The sequence below is a fragment of the Diadema antillarum genome, unplaced genomic scaffold (genome assembly GCF_040938485.1).
Source record: "Diadema antillarum isolate AM-2024a unplaced genomic scaffold, OU_Dant_1.0 seq00001083_RagTag, whole genome shotgun sequence".
Lineage (NCBI taxonomy): Eukaryota > Metazoa > Echinodermata > Echinoidea > Diadematoida > Diadematidae > Diadema > Diadema antillarum.
Genome location: NW_027271903.1, coordinates 558,625 through 581,005, shown reverse-complemented (window position 1 = coordinate 581,005; position 22,381 = coordinate 558,625). Strand labels below are relative to the sequence as shown.

The 22,381-nt window shown below is 39.5% G+C and overlaps 1 protein-coding gene across 1 annotated transcript; it reads left to right on the top strand.

Moving 5' to 3' along the window:
* The first annotated feature begins 7,285 nt into the window (after window positions 1-7,285).
* LOC139743467 (NADH dehydrogenase [ubiquinone] 1 beta subcomplex subunit 9-like) lies at window positions 7,286-18,970 on the top strand. The gene is made up of 4 exons (XM_071653952.1): window positions 7,286-7,381; window positions 16,348-16,490; window positions 17,187-17,242; window positions 18,452-18,970. Exons 1-4 carry the CDS (start codon window positions 7,290-7,292, stop codon window positions 18,620-18,622), a joined length of 462 nt encoding a protein of 153 aa, XP_071510053.1. The 5' UTR covers window positions 7,286-7,289; the 3' UTR covers window positions 18,623-18,970.
* The last annotated feature ends 3,411 nt before the right edge of the window (window positions 18,971-22,381 follow it).

Here is a 22,381-nt window from a genome sequence, read left to right as displayed (position 1 = left end):
GGGAAGGAGCACTGGTGTGGATGGTGAGGAGGAGTTCACTCAAATCAGGCAGGCACCATCTTCTCTCTCTGAGAAGAATCACATTGAAGCAGAACAGGATTCAATTATCCTTTGTGGGGATCAAGGAGGAGATACTCCTATCATTGTGTCTGCTTATTCTTTGCAGTCCAGAACATCATCCTCACCATCAAGTCTCTCACAATCACTACTTGCAGCACAGCAGACATCATCAAAGAAAACAAGCGCAGTGCATATAAACAATGTACACACCAGTTTTACAGAGGAGGAAGAGGTTGATGTACAGAGCAAACCTCCAAGAAAACAATTTCTTGATGATTATTTTGTGAAGAAGTCAAAATCCTCCAGCAAAGATGTTGGAAGTAGTGAACCCAGCATGCTTCCTAAAATATACATGGGTCAACTGCGCATCAAACAACTGAGTAGGAAAGAGTGCAAGAAACACCTTTCAAAGCCATCACATCGTGGCAAGTCTACAGTTCAAGACAAGAGTGATGTAGTCAGTGATACTGGTGTCCAATGTATACCCTCAATGTTGGGTGAAAATGGAGAAAATGAAAATGAGCAAGTGAACGTGTCATCAAGGAATGAAGGAAACGCAATGCAGCCTAAACTTTACCTTAGTCAGAGGCATTTAAGTCTGATACGCAAGAAGGAACAATACAAACAAGCAACAAACAATCTCAACGAAATCTCCACCAGGGGTGAAAATCTGGAGAGATCACCAAGGAGCAATGATGTTTCTCATGTAACATCTGAAAAATTCACTTCAATCACTGCAACAAATTCCAGCCAGGAAAGGACAGATTCTGGTGGGGGATTCAGGAAGAGGGATTCCTCAGACCAAGGATTGCTGCAGAACAGTTCCCATCTCGGAGCAAATGATGATAGTGCCAGTGAATCAGGAGAGGATACCCTGAAGAAAGGCATCAAAACAAAATTGATGTATGGTCGTCCATTCAAAGATCTGGAAAGCCAAAGGAAACATAATGCTGTTCTTCTGAAACGAGCAGTGGAGCAGGAGGTAGATGAGAGGGAAGAAGTCAAAGAACCAGAGGAAGTAAGAGTCGACAGTGATGAGCCAGTCAACAGGGGAGAATCACCGGTATTCTCTCTTCCTTCTTCCCATCAGAGCACAGAGGTGAGAAAGATTGCCACTCTCTTTCTAATGTCTTCAACAATCCTTCCAAGGACTAACGTACATTGTATTGTGTTATCGCAAACCTTTTCCTATAGTTAGACTCTGCTTTCCACTTGTGTCTTACTGTCACACATGATCAGAAACATGCACATGTATTGTTATGTTGTCATCATGGTTTCAGTAAAGTGAAAAGTAATTGCTGTTTAACCCGTTGAGGACAAGTCCCGAGTATACTCGGGCAGGTGTCTATGGGAAATGCATGTTGTAGCAAAATCAAACCGTCCTCAGTGGGTTAAGTGCCTTGCTTCTTTGTTCAAACTTTGGTAAAATGGGGTCATGAAAGGCAACTTTACATAACCTGATACTGATGAATATTCCGTCTGAACATCTGTCTGTTGTTGTTTTTTTTCCCCAGTACCCTTCACAAACAGACAGCATGATGATGGGCATTCATCTCCCCAGTGGGAGTGAATCGTCCCTTGCATCAGATGAAAGTGCTCTCGTGGAATGGTGTGCAAAGTACTTCCTCGGTTTAGAAACTTGAGCAACAATACAAGTTTTTCAGTTCATTGCTGAGCTGACAGGACCATCTGCTCTGTGTTAAACTGTCGTATAGTCATCGGTCTTGTTTTACTTACTTGGCCTTGCGTAAGTCAGATACCCACCCGCAGTGTTGATCCTATGTACAAGTAAAAGTTCATCCAGCATTCTAAATAAAAATTTGATATGTACCATGTTATATTATGTAACTTTCACAGCATTTTTTGGGCCCCTTATTCAGTCCTGTTGAACATGATGTGTTGTAATCATATTTTCATCCAACAATATATGTGACCCGCTACAACAAAAGGATCCGAAAGTCGAGGGAGGACAATTTTCTAAAAATGGCACGATATTATTCCCTTACTCTTCTACTTTAATTTCATATATAGCACAAGTCATAAAAGGACTCGGTTGCGGAGATATCGATGATTTTATCAGCGCATGTCAAGTGGTTGAGGAAATCGGAGTTTCGAGAAAAACGCCTTCAAAGTTGTCCTTCCAACGCTATCATGGTCACGTGGAGGCGAGACAGTTTTCACCGCTTGACAATAGAAGGCACGCTCCTTGCGACCTCCGCCATATATGTTCAGTCAAGCTTAGTGCCAGCAGTCTATGCACAACCAATCGGTAATCAGGATGCCACGCACTGACCAATAAGATCACTCCCTCGTTGCTAGGGGCGGAGTCTAGCTGCGGCGCTAAATCCAAATCTTTGGACACGTTTCTCTTACATTGAAAGTTGGAAAATCATGGCCCAGAAAAACGCTGATTTCTTGCCTTTCCTTTGATCATTTACCTTTGAAATTTCGGCAGATGATGAACAAAACATTAGACTTCAAAATTATGTCGAAAACAAATTCGATTTTTTGTCCAATTTTGATGATGTGACTTCAAACTCGATTTTCTCGGCTCGGCCGTCAGCGACTTTAGGATCCTTTTGTTGTAGCGGGTGACATATGGCAATATTCTTTTGTAATATCTGCAGAGCATGCTATGCATATCTAGAATACCATGTAATTGAAACAAAACTAACAATGCACTTCTTTAGGCATGAATACCTTGCTATGGCTTAAACATGAATGTTAACTGTGTGCCTTTATATGGAACTCTACCATTGTGTGGAAGATTTTCAACATTTGATTAAAAAAATGTATAGACCGATTCGGGTTCGTTGAGGGCAGCAGACAATTTGTGGCACTGGGCGCAGCCATGAGCTCATTTTGAGGTGTCTTAGCCGACCCCCCCCCCCCCTCCCCTTCCCCCGGGCAACATGTTTATCGCGCACTTGTAACAAAGGTTCGCGCACTAAGCAAGCATTCGCGCACTCTGTATGACACGCCCATTGGCTAAAACAACCATGCATCAGTTTTTCATTCCGCGCGCGGAAGGGGGAAGGGGGAGAGAGGAGGGGGGTCGGCTATGACACCGCGTTAATGGCGCTGCCCATGCCAAAAATACACATAGCGTGTCACAGAATCGGTCTATAACTTGAGATATGTGCATGTCATGTGATTATAGGCTGTTTTACAATATTTGACTTTGATATGGTGGTTTACTTACATTGAGCGTATAGATGTTTCATGCAAAGATATTTCCAATTGATGGCCTACCTGTACTCAGAGATCTGTCAGCTCATTCTCTGCCTCATCAATGAGTATTTTCCATTTGTCAAACTGATTTTAATATGCTCAAATTGTTATACATGTATGTGTACTTGTTATAAATCTTTTGAGAGTGTTGTGTGACATAAAACATTTTTATTTGAAATCATGCTTATGTTGTGATACATTTTGCAATATACAAGCAATGTCCTTTGAATCAAACAATTATGTCTGATTTCTGAAAACAATACAGGCGTACATGTACAACTGCATTCCAAGATAATACATGATGTATACATAACTTAGGCACATTTCATGCAAGACTTTTCTATACTACATGTACTCAAATTGTTCTTTGTGAATTTAACTCTTGTTTTTATAGCATTCTTCCTATATTGTGTTGTCCTGAGGCTTTATACTACAGAATTTTATGCTACTGTAGGGCAAAAATTGTTTGCAGCATGAAATTTTCACGAATTGTAGCCAACAGTCTTTTTTGCAGCGCTAAATTTCATGAAATGCCTTTGCCACTCAGTATTATTGTATAATAACTAAACAAGAACTTTAGCATGCATCTTTAATTCTACATGTAGAATGCACGCAAAAAATGTCTGGTTTCACAGTACTTTGTTGTACAACTGTACAATATACATCTGTATGTATAGTAATCAAATGTGTATACAAAGCCAGTTCTGTAATGGTGACTGTGTCTTAAAAGCTTGATTATGTACATGTAATGAAGACAAATGATACATACAAATGTGTTATGTACTCTAGCTCTGTCCCAGTCTTCCTGCACTTTGTGTGTGAACTGATTTGCTTAGAGACGTTGAGATTTCATGTTACGATGCCATAGCCATATGTAGGGCATCACCCATGTATTCAGGGTATTCAACAATATGGTGTATGTCTTCTGCCTGTCTTCTGCCTACTCATCTTTGACATTCGATATTGTACCTAGTTAGTGATACAAACAATTATTTTGTTTTGAGATGTTGATCTGCACTCACATTTCTGTTCATGTGAGATGTCAAAATGTTTTGTTCAAGCTTTATTTCATCTTTACTTCATTGAAAGTTTCGCATTATGTGTTTAGGAATTTTGAATGTGTCATATGTATGTAAGTCGTTTTCACTTTACACCATTTTTGTTATTGGTCATGTATGTTATCCGAAGGAAGCTCCCAGTGCATTACATGCTCAGTACAAGTACTGTATGGCAGTGATTTGGCATAATCTACAATAATCAAAGTCACTTTGAGTACAGTGTACAAGTATTGTGTTTTCAGACATTCCTATGGTTACCCATGTCATTATTGTAGATTGCACTGTATGCAACACAGGGACCTTTTTTTTTTTATTGCTTTACCAGTAGTTTGAAATTCCTTTGGCATACCTGTATTTCATAATCATGAGGTGTTTGTTAAAGCCAAAGTATACTTTTGGGGGGCAAAAACATACATAACAAAATGTACAATTGCACATATCGAGCCAAACTTAATTGCTCTTTCAAGATAAGATGCCAATGAAATATTTTGCTAGTTGATTCCTTGCATGTGTGTACCAATTGGAATACGGTACAAAACTATGTAAGCTAACAATAATAAGTGTTACTCATATGATTGTTGAGTCTGTTTAGCACGCATAATCCTTAGTCACACAATCAAACGTTTGTGAGAGTTTGTATTAAAAGAGTAAATTTGGTTAGTTTGTGTAAAAATAAACTGTTGAACTAAATGCACATTGGTTTTACAATGTGACTTTTACCAATGTGATCTAACTTGCCATCAACAAATATTTTGATCTTCTGAGAATTGTTTTAATACAATTTTCAAGGAAGGCTGATTACTTCCAGATGTTTGCCGACTCTGAGAAGAAAAATTAATGTGTATCACTCTGTAATTGTACGTACATGTATAGATTTACAACATGTATACACAAGTGAAAAAAAAAAATGAGTGTCACATTTGACATTAAATATATGTTACCAAGCAAATTTATCTCCTAAAGTTGTGCCATTCTTTTCTACAGTCCGTTGTGTATTTGTCAGGCTTGTTTGTTAAATAAAAACATGACTGACAAAGTCCAGATTACTGTGTTGTCTGTACACTGTACCTGTGCAGTGGAATAATTACACATGCTTCATATCAAGCCTTTTTCATCTACACTGGTCTTGTATTCAACATCATTCCAGTTAAGTAGCCTTGGAAAAATGAAATGATATTTTATCATGGATGAAAAAGAAAATGACACTTTTTCAATGCAACTGATCTAACAAACCTTACAATAGTACTTGCACATGTAGTACATGTATACAGTGCACTCCCGTTACAACGAACACGGTTAGAAGTAAATCTTCTGGTCCCAAAATTATCACCATTAAAGTCTATGGTACAAAATTCGCTTATAACGAACACGGTTATAGAGAAATTTTCGATACAACAAAGTCTTTTCCGAGCACCACAGACAAAGAAAAACAAAAGAAATGTGCTCCGTTATAACGAAATGCGAATTGCTTTCGAAAATACGTAGCGGAACAAGGATAGCGTCTCTGCATGGGCGAACGCTTCTCACCACTGTGTGTTTGCTCCTTGTGTCACGCACAGTTTCTGAGGGGAACTTGCGTTTATTATTGTAATACAGTTATCCCATCACATTTCACATAGCTTTCCAGTGTATGATGAGTATTCAGCAAACAGAATATGATATATATACGTGGTTTCCTTGTTTTCGTTATATATTGTATTTGTTCGGTTATAACGAAATTTTGTTACAACGAAAGAAAACTGCCGGTCCCGAGCATTTCGTTGTAACGGGAGTGCACTGTACTTCGACATCAATAGCACCCTTTCCCTAAATCATTGACATTTATCCCGAGTATTTGTGTGAGTGTGTGCGTGTGTGTATGGGGAGAATTATACAAACAAAGATAAATGTTCACTCTCCTTGTGAAATTGCTTAAACATTATTTCAAAGAATATTGTGATAGGATGAAAAAGGTACACGTACATGTATTTTCCATCTAGAGGGAGCCCATTGGGTGACATAGTTTAAGCTTACTGGTGCCTTTTGCCAATGTGATATTTCGATGTCAACACTAGGACAAATTAAAAAAAAAAAAAGGTGCTCATAATTTGTAATGGAACTTGTGTAGATGAAAATGGAGCTGGTAATGGAACTTGTGTAGATACACTTGGTGTGTTGATACAGTGTGCTCCTGTTATAACGAACCAGTAGTTGGCAGTTAAAATGAAATTCTCGTTAAAACATACTTGTACTAAAATTCGTGCCCTAGATTTATTATCTGTTTATCTTTATATGTATACATGTACATGTACTTTACAATTTGGCTATTATAACAAAATTTCGATACATTGAAAGAAAACTGTCGGTCCCGGTCTAGGACTTCGTTTTAACAGGAGTCACGTCGCCCTCAAAAGAGATATAGAGAATACACAAAGCTGGTTCAGTAGTATCTCTGCTTACACTATGTGAAATATACTGTACCTGAAAACAAACATGTAAAACAAAACAAACAGACAATACGCAGCATAGAGGCATTACCAGTATTTGCAACTCTAAAAGTAATATATCCAGTTTTGGACGTTGCTGAGTATCCACGTAGAAGTATAAGTAGAAATCAAACAGAGAGAGTAAGTACAGATTGTCTATAGAATTCAAAAGAGAGATATGGTATCTTCTCTTCTCATTCTTCTGCTGATCTCCTGTTTTTCTCCTGTTTTTTTTTTCTTTCCTTCTTCTTCTTCTTCTTCTTCTTCTTCTTCTATTTTCTTGTTCTTCTCTTTCTTCCCTCTTTCTTTTTCCTTCCTCTTTCATCATAGCATTTTAATTCTGTTAAAATTTTAATTCTTTATTCTTATTCTGTTTTATGTTTTCCTATGTACTCTTTTTGTCTTGGCCTAGCCTAACTGTGTTCGTTTCTGATCTGATCGATTACTGCTCATGATCGATAATAGCGCTTTCAACATGTCGGCGACGAAAGTACTTTCACACGCTCAAAGAGTGTTAAGATTGTACAAGAAATCTGTGAGGCATCTGGAATCATGGATTCCTGATAGGTAATTTGAAATCAACCCTCCTTTCCTACTTACTTATCTGGTGTGCACGAATGTTGTAGAGGTCATCCTTGGTAATTTTTAGGTACCCTTCGCCTTTTAGTTGTCCGCTTCTTTCCTACGCCGTTTTTGTGCACGGTCCCATTCATACAGAACTACGTGAGTAAACCAGGTCATAATACACGTAGATTTCTACGTTATAATTCATTGCCAATAATGGCGATAAGAGTCTAAAACTACAGTATAAAGTTGTTCGTTCGAATGCATGCACGCTGCATGCCCAGGCAAATCAAGAGTCTCTGCTGATGCTGGGACCTGATTATGGAGAATTTCTGTTTGGTGATTGAAGCAACCGCAACCTTTCTTTTTTCACATTTATCAGTAGGATTAGGCAGGGTGGCAATTGTGCACTTTACGGCCCTTAGTACAACATAGATATTTATAATTATATGGCTATATTATCGGTGCGAGATTTTGCCCTTATCGATCAGTGCATGCGAATTCGAGTACCTATCAGGCACCGCGGGTTCGACAGCGTGTCGTCCGGCACTATACTGTGTGCATGTGTGTGAGATTCCACGTTGGGATGCAGTGGGTGTGTGTGTGTGTGCTAGTGGTGTAACCGATCATCCGATCCGATGCCGATCCGATACCGATCATGCATGATCGGCAATTTTTTACCGATCGCCGATCTTCGAAAAAAATCGGTGGATCGGTGACGCATTTAGCGCAAAAAAAAAAAAAAAAAAAAAAAAAAAACGGACCGCGTGTCACAGCGCACCGCTCATGAACGTGACTCTCACAAATACGAACATATCACTAAATTACAACTTACGATGAAAAATTTTACTTTTTGATAGTACAAAATTATATTATAAGGTGTAAAATATTATCCTTCCGTTTATGACATAACTATTGATACTTTTCACGTAACCGATGTTTATACTTGCATCGGCTTTTATCATTTAGGGGAATTTGCTTTTCAAGGAGCATGCACGCAATTTTGAAGGAAAAAAAAAACGAAAAATCGTAGGAAGGAGAAGAAAATATTGGTGCAACTAACGGAGCGGCATCGCGCTGCGTTTTGCTCAATTTTGCGGCGCTGAAATGACGTCTTATGTCCGAAATTTTCTTTAACGCAGTACCTCTTTGACATGATTATTGAGTATTGATGATAATCATAATCAGGGCTGCACACAAACCCATTTTTTCTACCGGTCCGACCTGTCTCTGTAGGACCAGTAAATACCCCGTTTTACCAATTTTTTTATTGGTCCGAACAGAAAATTTACTGGTCAACAACAACCTAAAAAAGTATTAAATGACTTGCAAATTTATTTTCATGTTTTTTGTCGACACTAGTACCCCCCCCCAAAAAAAAATACATTTTACAGATTAATATTTTGAAAACTTGCATTGTTTACGGATCATTACATTGAGAAGGAACGAAAAGGATCATTTGCGAATTGAATTGTTGATACAAAAAGGAAGAAAAAATAAAGAAGGGATTGAAATGCGGTTTTTAACTTTTCTCCGAAAATTTCTTCGCGTATCTTGTATGCGTTCTTGAAAGTACACTGCAGGGTCGAATTTGTGATGATTTGTACTCCTATCTCTTCTTCGTGCGTAAAATCATTTTAAAAGAATTGAATGTTTGCTTGTGAATTAAAGTGTAAAATGATTATGAACAAACTCAGATTGTATCAAATGCGTTTGTGACTTTTTGTAAACATCGGCGCACGTGGAGAATTAAACACGCGTTTATCATACTTAACTTGCTGCGCATTTCACACTCTTGTTGCTCAGCTGGACTGCGATGATTTCATGAATTATTTTAGCTGTAGTATTACTATTATCTGATGCACGTGCCAGAAGGGGTTCTTTATTTTTCTCCCGATATTCTCTTCGCGTTTGTGCATGCGCTCTTGAGAGGTATGTACGACAGGGTCGAATTCACGATCCTTTTTGCGCCTATTTCTACCTCAATATTAGCGGGATTGTGACGATTTCATGAACTACTTCGGATGTAATCTTTTGTGATGAACACACCAGAATGGTTGAAAGTGCGCCTTATATTTATCTCCCGATAATCTCTTCGCATTTCGTAAATGTGTCCTCTCGGATTAGAAGATTGACACGGCCGAATTCATGATTCTTTTTGCACCTCTTGTTTCCTCAAACTTCAACGGGATTGCAATGATTTCATGAATTATTTCGGCTGTAATCTTTTATAATGCACGCGCCAAAAGGGGTTGAAAATGTGTCTTTTATTTTTCTCCCTAATATCTTCGAATTTCGTAAATGCGTTCTTAAAAGATAATCAACACGGCCGAATTCACGATCCTTTTTGCGCCTATTTTTACCTCAAATTGTGACGATTTCATGAATTACTACGGCTGTAATCTTTTACGATGCACGCGCCAAAAGGGGTTGGAAATGTGTCCTTTATACTTTTTCCCGATAATCTCTCCGCATTTCGTAAATGCATCCTCTCGGATTAGAACTGAGATATTCACGGCCGAATTCTTTTTGTGCCTATATTGTCTCCTCAAACTTTAACGGGATTGCGGTGATTTCATGAATTACTTCGGCTCTGAACTTTTGTGATGCACGCACCATGCAGAAGAGTTGAAAATGCGTTATTTTTCTCCCGAATATCTCTTCGCATTTCTGCATGCGTTTTTGAAAGATACACAGCATGCACGGCCGAATTAGAGATCCTTTTTGCGCCTACCGTTTCCTCAAATTTCAACGGGATTGCGATGATTTCATGGATTATTATTCGGCTGTAATCTTTGATGCACGCGCTAAGAGGGGTTTTGAAAATGTGTCCTTTATTTTTTCCCGATATGAAGATTCTTCAAATTTCGTAAATGCGTTCTTAAGAGACATACAACACGACCGAATTCATGATTCTTTTTGCGCCTATTGTTTCCTCAAACTTCAACGGGATTGCGATGATCTCAAATTATTAATCGGCTGTAACAATTATGATGCAAGCGCCAAAAGGCACTGAAAATTTGCCTTTTATTTTTCTCCCGGTAATCTCTTTGAATTTCGTACATGCGTTCTTAAAAGGTAAACGACACGGTCGGCCGAATTCATGATCTTTTTTTTAATCTATTTTCTCCCTCAAAATCAGCGGGATTGCGTTGATTTCATGAATTATTTCTGCTCTAATCTTTTGTGATGCACGCACCAGAAGGGTTGAAAATGCGTTCTTCATTATTTTTCCTCCCGAAAATCTCTTCGCAATTGATCATGCGTTTTTTGAAAAATACACAGCATGCTGGGCCGAATTCGAGATCCTTCTTGCGCCTATCGTTTCCTCAAATTTCAACGGGATTGCGATGATTTGATATTCGGCTGTAATCTTTATCATGCACGCGCCAGAAGGGGCTGAAAATATGTCCTTGATTTTTCTGCCAATAATCTCTTCGCATTTTTATGCGTTCTTAAAAGGTATAGGCCATACGACTCGGCCGAATATCACGATCTTTTTTGCGCCTATTTCTACCTCAAATATCAGCGGGATTGCGATGATTTGTGCATGCTTTTTTTTGATAACCAACAGGGCATGCAGGACCGAATTCAAGATCCTTTTTGCGCCAATTGTTTCCAAATTTCAACGAGACTGCGATAATCTTATGAATTATTCTTTTTCCCGATAATCTCGTCGCATTTTGTGCACTTTTGTTACGTGATAAATACCAACGATCATGCATAAAAAACTTCTTTCACAGCGACGTTGATAGTGCGATGCCGCTGCGTTAGTTACACATTCTCATCTTCCTTTTTTCTTTCCGTTCTTTTTCTTCTAATCCGTGTGATCTTTAAAGTTACGAAATAGGCGAACGAAATGATACAATGCGATGCAAACATGTATACCTTTACAATTGTAAGTACGTGATAACTATATGTCACAGAAGAGAAGATAATTTCTGACATTGGAAATCATCGCCACGCAAAGTTAAGCTAAAGCCAACATTGAAAGTGCGAAGGCATTTATACGTTAGTTGCGGCAATATTGTCTTAATTCTTCCTCCGAGTTTTCTTCTTTTTTTTACTTATAAATCGCGTGCACGTCCTTGAAAAACAAAATCGCCGAAAAGATAAAATCCGATGCAAGCATACACATTAGTTACGTAATTTTGTCACAAATGGATAAAATAATTTCGTATACTTTTAGTAACATTTTTCGTCGACGCAAGTTGTAACGTTAAAACTGTACGATCCACTGGTACTATTTATGTTCGTATTTGCGAGATTCATGCACGGTAAAAGAGGACAAAGAGGAAAATTTTTTTTTTTTTTTTTTTGTAAATAATTTGCTTTAAAAAATGCTTTAAAAAAAAACACCATACCACGGAAGCGCGCCCGGGAACGGGGGGGGGGGGGGGGGGGTAGGGTCGTAAAAAACAAGCAAACAAACAAACAAAAGCCGCAAAACACGCGAAAATACGTTGCCGATCATTTTGCCGATTTCCGATCCGATACCGATTTATCGGAAAATTTGCCGATCCGATTTTCCGATCCGATCATAGCTTGAGCTTACACCACTAGTGTGTGCGTGATGAAAGCACTTACGGTACGCCACATGGTTGCTCAATAAACGCCTTTCGCTGCGAGGCGTGGCATGATCGAGCGTGAGCAGACCCCAGACAAACGGGATGCTGTGCATTAGCACACAACGGAATGCAACGGTAAACTTCCGTGCTTCAATCATGATTTTAAATGAATGAATTCTGCGTTATATCTAAAGCAGGGGATCACTAATTAACCTATTTCAGAGGACATATGTCCACTCGCGGCCTTGGCAAAATCATTCTGTGAAATTATAATTAAAATAAACCCATAATCTTATCCCGATTCGTCAGTCTATTAGTGTTTATTTCGTCCAGGCCTACAATACCGTTCCCTGAGCCCAACCAGACGCCGTGCGAAGTGTGTATAGCTACCGATTTACGGGCAGTCATTACATGGGCACACACACACACACACACACACAATCCTCGCCCGCGTGGTTGGTTTGCGCGATCGCACAATAGTGTTTGATGTGTCCACTCCGCAGAATTTAAGCGCAGTGAGTGTGGCGGGCCTTTAGTGACCTTATCACTTGTCAAACGGCGTTCCATACTGCAAGAAAAGCTTACCAGCTGCTAAGTGTGTGGTGGTTCATGGGATATCACCTTGGCATACGGCGAATAAGGTACCGATAATATAGGGCCGTAAAGTGCACAATTGCCAGAGAGGCTAGATGCCAAGTTTCTGGCTCTGAGTGAGAAAGAGTGTGAGTGTGATATCATCAGTTCAGCTCATCTATCTCATAACACGCAAGTCCCATAGAATGCAATGGAGCCGCGCGCCTACGCCGTTTTGACCCAGCATTTTTGAGCAAAATTTCGCCTTTATTGCCAAATCCCCAGACCATGCCATTAACGAATCCTAACAAATTTGGTATCATATGAAAGAGGAAGTTTTTCTCCATATCCTATCAGAACGGCGGTACATGAATCCGACGATAAATTGATGTAAAAATCGATAGAAGCACATCTATCCCCATATCTCAGCGTCTGCTTCGGTATTTGTATTGCCGTGAGACATACTAGTATACAAATGACGCACAGGTCTGAGTGCGTCAGTCGGAATTATAGAATGGGTAGCGAGAATCCTGCGATCTGATTGGTCGAGAGCTATGTGTTCATTTTTACTGGCCGCACGCTGAGTCACAGTGGTAAACATGTTATCGCGCACTTAGCAAGAGTACGCGTACTTGTAACAAAGGTTCGCGCACTAAAGCAAGCGTTCGCGCACTCAGCTTGGCCATGCATCCAGTAAAAACTTATGCATGGCTGGCCATGCATCCAGTAAAAACGGTAAGTACGGGTATGCATGCCCTTTACGGAAAGCCAAAAGGAAATGCATCCAGTAATTTTGTCATCGGGTAACACGATAGAAAACTGGGTTTTTGACAAGAAAATTACCCATTCTATAAATCAAATGACGCACATGTCTTTTCGTGCGTCAGTCGGAATATAGTGTGCATGCGGTAACTATGGAATTTAGCCTAAACCCACTCGGCTTCGCCTCGTGGGTTAAGCATTCCATAGTTACCTTATGCACACAATTCCGACTGACGCACTCAGACCTGTGCGTCATTTGTATATTGTGTGCATAAGGTAACTATGGAATGCTTAACCCACGAGGCGAAGCCGAGTGGGTTTAGGCTAAATTCCATAGTTACCGCATGCACACTATATTCCGACTGACGCACGAAAAGACATGTGCGTCATTTGATTTATAGAATGGGTAATTTTCTTGTCAAAAACCCAGTTTTCTATCGTGTTACCCGATGACAAAATTACTGGATGCATTTCCTTTTGGCTTTCCGTAAAGGGCATGCATACCCGTACTTACGGTTTTTACTGGATGCATGGCCAGCCATGCATAAGTTTTTACTGGATGCATGGCCAAGCCGAGTGCGCGAACGCTTGCTTTAGTGCGCGAACCTTTGTTACAAGTACGCGTACTCTTGCTAAGTGCGCGATAACATGTTTACCACTGTGACTCAGCGTGCGGCCAGTAAAAATGAACACATAGCTCTCGACCAATCAGATCGCAGGATTCTCGCTACCCATTCTATAATAGTTGAGGACATGCTGAATCCGATGGTGCCGCTAGTTTTTCGCTAGCTCCACGCCTAGGTGTGGGGATATCGCCTTGAAGATACCCCTTGCAATAATTTTTTGGTCACAGCGAACGTTTTAGGCGGGGCTTCGTATGCAAGAATCCATAGTAACTTCGCGCGAAGGGGCTAATGCATATTTAAATTTGATTACGCATCGCCGTCTAAAACCACATGGCCTCTACGGTTGTGTGGGGATGGATCGCGTGTGCATGCGGCGCGCGCCAGATGCTGCCAGCAGAGCTAGAGAGCTACCACTGTGTGTGTGTCACTACGTTTGTGTGTGTATGTGTTGTGTATGATGTGCATATCACGAGGCAGGAAACTGGGCTGTCGCTTGCGATAGCTCCTACAACACGCATCACATAGCATGCACTCTGTACTGTACATATCGAATACAGTCACGCTCACAAATCACGTACGTCTTGCAAAACAACCAGACTCTACTAAATTTCTGTCTACTACTATTAGTTTACTTGTGGATTGGTTATGATCTTATCGTTGTTCATTTATATTTCGAAAGTGCACTCGCAATGCTCGAGTCACTGGCACTAAGCCGAGAAATCGGTTGTGAATACAATCATGTCCGCTTAGCCAAGTGCGAACGAAGTAGGCCTTAGCTAACGTTACTGTGGTGGTAGCGGCAGCGGTGTATTACGAACACCCGATCGACAAAAAGGGCGTGGAAAAGATTTCGGAAGACTCTTATTTGGCCATTTTTGCATGTACGAATAGTGGTAATGTGGCATCAATTCCAAGCCTGTGGCTGTAGAGGTTGTAGCTTGTGCATTTCACGCGAGCTGCGTGCACCTGCTCTCGACAATCGACTGCATATTTCTTCGAACCATGCTCGCCATGCCGGCTCCCCTGGCCGCCTACAATCGCGATGCTCTCCGCTCGGCTCCCCGAACTTTACCGGCGGGGCTGCGCTAGCTGCCTAGCTGCTGCTAGCTAGCTAGCTGCGCCTGCATACATACGCGGGGTTCGTACGTGTTGTAGGGCGCTCAATACGGTACATGTGAATCGAATGTAAACTGAATACCGAGCACGTACGTACGCACGCAGCGCACACAGGGTATGACAAGACATAGGGGGAGTGGCTTCTGCGCTTGTTACGCGTATTTTCTAACCTCTGTACGCTCATTATCAGGGGGGTGTTTCATCAACGAGTTCGTCGGAGTTTTCACCGACAAATTTGCTATCAGCCAATCAGACCAAGGATTTCATTAGCTTTTAACAGTTGTCAGTGTAAATCCTTGCGTCTGATTGGCTGATAGCAAATTTGTCGGTGAAAACTCCGACGAACTCGTTGATGAAACGCCCCCCTGATCGCTGGAGATCCACACGCGAATGCAGCTTTTCGGCGTTGTTTGCAAACATGATTTGGGTCACATTTTCATGCGTGCTCGTAAAAAAAGGGGGTGATATTGCTGTGATTTCAAAGTTAAATTTCTCAAGATAGAAACATCATTTCGCCATGAAATTTGAAATATGTCTTAATGATGTAAGTCTCTTTCATATGAAATAATTCACAATTTGTTTCTCACAGAATTTCAAAAGTTACAAAAATGCTCCAGACACCCTACTTCTAATTGTTCTCATGGAAGTTGCTTGTACAAAGTGTGTTTACTTTAAACAGCTCTCAGACAGGGATTTTGTTAGCAATTTCTTTCTTCCCTAGTGTACCTCTACAGGGTTTTTAGTGTAGCACAAAAAAAAAAGGCTGCTGCAAACTGTTTATCCAATAGTGGCGAACCAATCGAGTAAAATGTAGTCAAAAGGGGCCTGAGCTTTCGATCCTAGCAGAATCTTCGTCAGACGCAAAATGACAAACAGGCAGGGAAAGCAATCACATATAAGGACTACACACAACAAGAACAGTCATGGGAGGGCTATGGACACAAAATAAAGAAGACAAAGGGGAAGGAATGGAGGTCATGGGCAAGGATCCCAACAGGAGGGGGATTAAAGCAGGAGGGTGGACAGACTAAAGGCAGAGGAGGGTCAGTGATGATCATGAGGACCATGGGGGCAACCTGTGAATAGTGAAGGATAAAGTTGAATAGGGAGGCAACATCAAACAAGATAAGGAACAACAGAGGGATAAAGACAGGAAAAGACTGGAGCAAGCAGGGAGCCCTAATCTGGTGTACTAAGAAGAGGCAACAAAATGAAAGTGAGAGTCAACTAAACAAATGCAGTTACCAAACAGATCAAAGTATATATTTTTAGTGTGTTACAAAATGTCTGAGTATGATTTACATCAACTCCGTTCTGTTTGCAGGCCCAGCTTTAGATATGAGGCAACTGTTCTGCGGTCCAGGTTTGATGAACACAAGAATGAGACAGACATGAGGAAAGCAGCAGAGATCCTCCGGGCAGGAGAAGAAGAATTCTGGGAAAAGCAGCATCCCCAGCCTTATATATGTGAGTAGATTTGATCCATCATTTCTGCTGTGTCCAATGGTACTGTAACTACAGTCAACCTTGCTTTTAAGTTGCCCTCGCATAAGTCAAATTGTATAATCGCCCAAGTCGAAGGGTCTTTTCAAGTCCTCTTTTTATATTCTGCTGATGTATTATTCCCTCATAAGTTGAATTTTCTCTAGGTCGAAGCTAGTTCTTCAGTCTAAATAGATTTGACTTCGGCAAGGTTGACTGTACATGTAAGTGTATATGAGATAGACTACATTTCATGGTGTTTTAGGTTTTGTGAATTTCATGAGTCAACTGCTATTCAAGAAATTTACTCACAATAATGGTGCCTCCATTCCCTATTCTCTTCAGTTCTAACAGTGATGTTCAAGCTCATTGTCTTTTTGCATGAGGTTTGCAGAGTATTTCTTGTTTGTAGGGGTATAGCATTTCTAAATAATGGTAATCACATTGTTTTCATGTTGATTCTTTGTATACAGAAATGACAGTACATATTTGCAGTTTAGCACATGCTTTTACTCGTGATTTGTCTAATTGATAAACAAATAATATACCAGGGTATGAACACTACATTTGTGGTAGTGACCTTTTACTTACAGACATACAATATTGCTTTGACTCACTTTCTTACATTGAGTAATCAGAACATTTTAACCAAAATCTATTCTTGTGCATTTTTCCCCACAGTTATTGATTCACAAGGAGGAACACGGTTCGAACGCAATATCCCAGCCCCTGAATGGGTAAGGATGCATTTTTCTATGACAAAAGAAAATGAAAGATTGGAAAATTAAATTCATTACTTTTGTAAATGTTGATCATAATTGATAAACATGTGTTAGATTTAGGTTGTGTCGAATGCAAGTGGAGAATATCCAAGTCTGCTCACATCAAATTGTTGTATGGTGAAGGTTACCCATCATGTTTTTTTCAAGGAGTCTGAAGAAAAAAAAAAAATCTAGAAAATCTACTATGCCAATCTATAAGACCTTTGGAGGGAGTTAATTTAGTATGTGAATGCTATGGCTGGTTGATGTAAAGCCCGCCGCACACTACACGATTTTGCCCCGATTCGCTGGTCTTAAGACCTTAAGACTAGAAGTGTGACGTCACAGTCTTGCCCTCTTCTGGTCGTACGACTGGGTCTTAGCGCCAGTCGTAGAGATTTGACATGTTGAATTTCTACGACTGGTTGTAGGCTTTCAGCCATTCACAATGCAGTAAAATGCAAGCGCACGCAGTGCGCACTGCGTTGCGCACTGTGCGCGCTTTACAGTCGGGTCGTATAGTGTGCGGTGTCCGGTCGTATGACTGGTCTTAAGACCCAGCTTGGCTTGAGACTTTAAGACCAGTCTGATCGTGTAGTGTGTGGTGGCCTTAAGATGACATTGTCTTTGTGGAGTCATGTGCTTGCTCTGTTCATCCCTTATGAGGGACAAAAAGTCGAAAAGAAATTGGCTTACCAGGTATTTTCAAGATTCTTATCTTCTTCCCGAGTATCCCAGTTCAAAATGTACAGCTAGAGCAAAGTTTTGTGTTGTATGTAAGTGTCTTGATGGGCAAAGAATGAAAATCTTTCTTGTTAAGTCCTTGGGGGCAGGCATCCAATTGCAAGAGCTTGCAATTTGAGGTTGGAAAAGGTTCTATGAAAAATGTCCGAATTGCTGTAGATTTCATCTTTGACTGCATCTTGATTCAATTCTGACTGAGCAAGTTATTCTTTACAAAGTCTAAAGTTGTGTGAGGAATCTTATATGTACTGTCATGTCCCAATGAAATTGCCATGCTCAAATGAGGTTTGAATATAAATATGAATATGAATATAGTCATGATGATGATGATGATGATGATGATGATGATGATATGAGAACCAGTGTAGCCTGTGAGTGTGTGCCTTTTGTTTTGTTTGTTTCGCTCTCATCATAACTCTCCCTGTCTGGTCAATTTTACAGGTGCTGGACAACTGGCATCCGAGTGAGAAGGCACGCTACCCGTACTACTTTGCTCGCCGTGAGAAGCGCCTTGCGGCTGAGAAGGCAAGGTGGGATGAGCTGGTGGAAGAAGAGAGGCAGCTGATAGCTGAGGGCAAACTGCCTCCCAAGGATACACTACCAGCATCATGAGCTTCTCACTCTAGAATCTTTATAGTCAAGTTCTAGCAGTAGAGATATAGTATAATTTACACCATGGGGGTTTATTTCAAGGTTTGAATCACTGAAGAATCAGTAACAAGCATCTCCACATCGCCAGAAAACTCTCCAGTACCTGTACTGCTCTTTGAAAGGATGATTTTCACCATGTATGAATCTTTACATGGTATATGTGGGATTAGGACTGATAAACTCTGCAAATACGTTACCAAGCTCAAAAGTACATCATAAATTGTACAAGATAATAAAATGATAACCAAGAAGCATGTATGGAGTGCTGATTAAAGCTACAAATGTATTGGGTTTTTTTGTTTGTTTGTTTGTTTTGGGGGTTTTTTGTGTGTGTAATTTTCAGAATATGTGAGTATCATACTCTACTCCAATGTGTGCATACTTTATCTCAACAAATCTTGCCAACAATTTTGTGTTAATTCATTGGAATGTAAGTTCCAGACATAAGTTGTTGGTAGGTTTGGCAAACCACTGAATAGCTCAGGTCGTTATGTGTAACTTCTCTCTTTGAAGTATGCATACAGTTTGAACATTTTGATAGTGTATTTAAACAAAAAAAAAAAACTTTGTTGTTCAAACGCTATGATTTTATCAGTTGGAATGATAGGTTTGACATGAAAATGAGAGCAGGTCTTGATAGGATGAAAAACCAAAATGAGACATTTACAAGTGATTCCCCATTATACTGGTGTGCAGTATCTGCTCTGTTTCAAAATTAATGCCAGATATTGTGCATTAGAGCATTTCCATCAACCAATGAGCCATATGCTTGCTTTGGAGTTGCACACATATAAAAAAGTAGTCAAGTTAGTCATGAAATGCTTCAGACAGGCGTCATTAACTTGTGTGTTACATCTTCAGTGAGTGACAAAATACACTGGGAATTTTCCATGTACACCATTGTATTGGATTGTGTGCATATGGGATGTGGTGTGATTCAACCTTGTCCAATGTACAGATGTGTGATATCACAAATATTAAAAACTATTTGAAATGAAAACAAAAAGTTTACATAATATATGCATGTGTTTATTTGAGTCAAATATGCCATTGTAGAAAAGAGTACAATTAGTAATTTATGGTATGTAGAAGGGAAGTGTGTAACAAAATCATGATGATAATTTGACACACGTTACATTTTGTATGTGACGTTACTGTTATGAAACAACAGGTTTGTCAAATGAAACATTAATTTCTTTAATCTTTCAAAGCAGTCTCCCATCATCAAACACTGTCTTCCTGTATCAATGTTAGATACTTCTAGCAGAAAAGATGTAGAAAGAGTGCAAGAGGAGATAAGTCAAGGATGAGAGTGATAGAGGATGGTAGAAAGTACCTTGAAGTTTTGATAGATGGAAGATGGTGATGAAGAGGGACCTAATGAGAAAATTGTGAAAGTAATAGGATCAGATGGAGGGCAGTTAGGGTGTGAGAGATGTTGCAGTAGGGTGTGATAGATGGTGCAGGAGAGCTGAAGGTAACCAGAGGGAGGTACAATGTAGTAATATTGAAAAACATACATGTAATTGTGCATACATTATACCCTATGTTCCCCCCAAATTACAAGAAAACCCTCTGCAATGATAACTTTAAAAATAGTGAATCAATTCAACTGTACTTACTGTATTACCCACATCTCACAGAAAACCCCATCCAATTTGCTTCAGTGGTCAAAGAGAAATGAAGATCTCTATGTTAAAGCATGGCAGGAATCCCTTCCCTCCAAGTTCTGCCCATTGTGTTCACACGGTATGCAGTTCCAGGAGCATCCAAGTGCTAAACTTGGAAGAAACAGGCCCATGACATGTTTTACAATGACCCACATTTCTCTATGACCACTTGACCAAAATGAACAGGATTTTCAGCAAAATATAGGTAAGATGTTATATTTTTAGACCCTGAAAAAGCATTCCAACAGTTTTATCATATTGAAAGTTATCAATGTGGATTTTTTTTCCTTTTGGACATAGTGTATAGAGGGAAGATGGAGGGTTTCACAGAAATACTAGTATATATTGTAGTTGAAAAATACTCTTGTTGATAATAGAGAGAGGAGGAGACATATTGTGCACAAGTAGATGTGGTGCTTTGATTGATCAAGACAAAAGACTAACGTAATTAAACAGTAGCTGGGAGCAAAGGAACAATTCAATTCAATTCAATTCAATTCATACATTTATTCAGTAATGAAGTTGTTTGGATATAAAATGTTAACAAAATGTAGCAGGTACAGTTCAGAGAAAGCCAGAGGCTTGTTAAAATAGAATGTCCCCTTGAAAACAAATCATACACATATTGCAATTTAAATATTAAAATACCAAATGATAAAAAGTTACCAACAATATAAAGGGAGCACGGAGAGAATAAGACATACATTGAAACGGGCACAACATTAAAATTAACAAAAGTTACTGATAATATCAAGGGAACGTGGAGAGAATAAAACATACTAAGACAGAGGACAAAACAAATAAACACATGAAGCAAAGTAAACAAAACAAAACAAAACAAGGTATAGAACGAGACTACGGATATACGTGTTGATAGTACGAGAAAGCATTACTGATTGCAGCACATGTAAAGTACATAAATAAAAAAAAAGATGTAATTCAGATGTAATTCAAATTGTTAGAGATTGATAATTAGAGACTGATGGATTGAAAGAAGGACAGCAAGGAGATCTGGATAGGGAGAGAAGAGATAGTATTTGAGGAGAGAAAAGATAGTATTTGAGGAGAAAAGAGATAGTATTTGAGGAGAGAAGAGATAGTATTTGAGGAGAGAAGAGATAGTATTTGAGGAGAAAAGAGATAGTATTTGAGGAGAGAAGAGATAGTATTTGAGGAGAGAAGAGATAGTATTTGAGGAGAGAAGAGATAGTATTTGAGGAGAGAAGAGATACAAGAGATAGTATTTGAGGAGAGAAGAGATAGCATTTGAGGAGAGAAGAGATAGTATTTGAGGAGAGAAGAGACAGCATTTGAGGAGAGAAGAGATAGTATTTGAGGAGAGAAGAGATAGTATTTGAGGAGAGAAGAGATAGTATTTGAGGAGAGAATTGAAAAGTTGGATGATGTTGAGAGTATAGCATTTGTGGGATTGAGTGGACGATAGACTGCCAGAGAAAAGGGAAGCTGGAGGAGAAAGAATAAGAGGAGTCTGGCATTAGAGGCTATGAATGAAAGAGGATTATATTTAGAGAGAGATTAAGAGAGAGAGCAGGTGAGATAAGCAATGATAGAGAGAGAGGGTGGTAGACAGAAATTATACACTGGAGGAAGTGAGATAGGGTGTAACTAGAGTCAGAGAGAGAATAGTGAAAGAAAGGATTTTTATGGTGAGATGGTTGTGTAGCAAGCAGGAAATTGGAAAGCTCAAAAGAACTACCAGGTAGAGTAAAGATTAGTGTCTATGTCAGTCTGATTGGGGATATGTCTGTGTTATTTGTGTGTGTTTACAGTAAGCTTATGTATTAAACAATTGTATACTTTTTGCTCTCCCAATGTACTAAGTATTTCCAAATTTTTGTGAAATGAAGTGGTTGTATAGATAAATGAAAAGTTAGATAAAGATATGAATAAGTAATGCTGTACTAGCAGCATTTGTGGGTGGAAAAACATTCATCATCTATGATAATCTTCAACAACCATCACACGTCCTCATATGAGAACATTCAAAAGAAGAAAGTCAATGACTCAAAGCGGGAGTCTACCTTAGTAC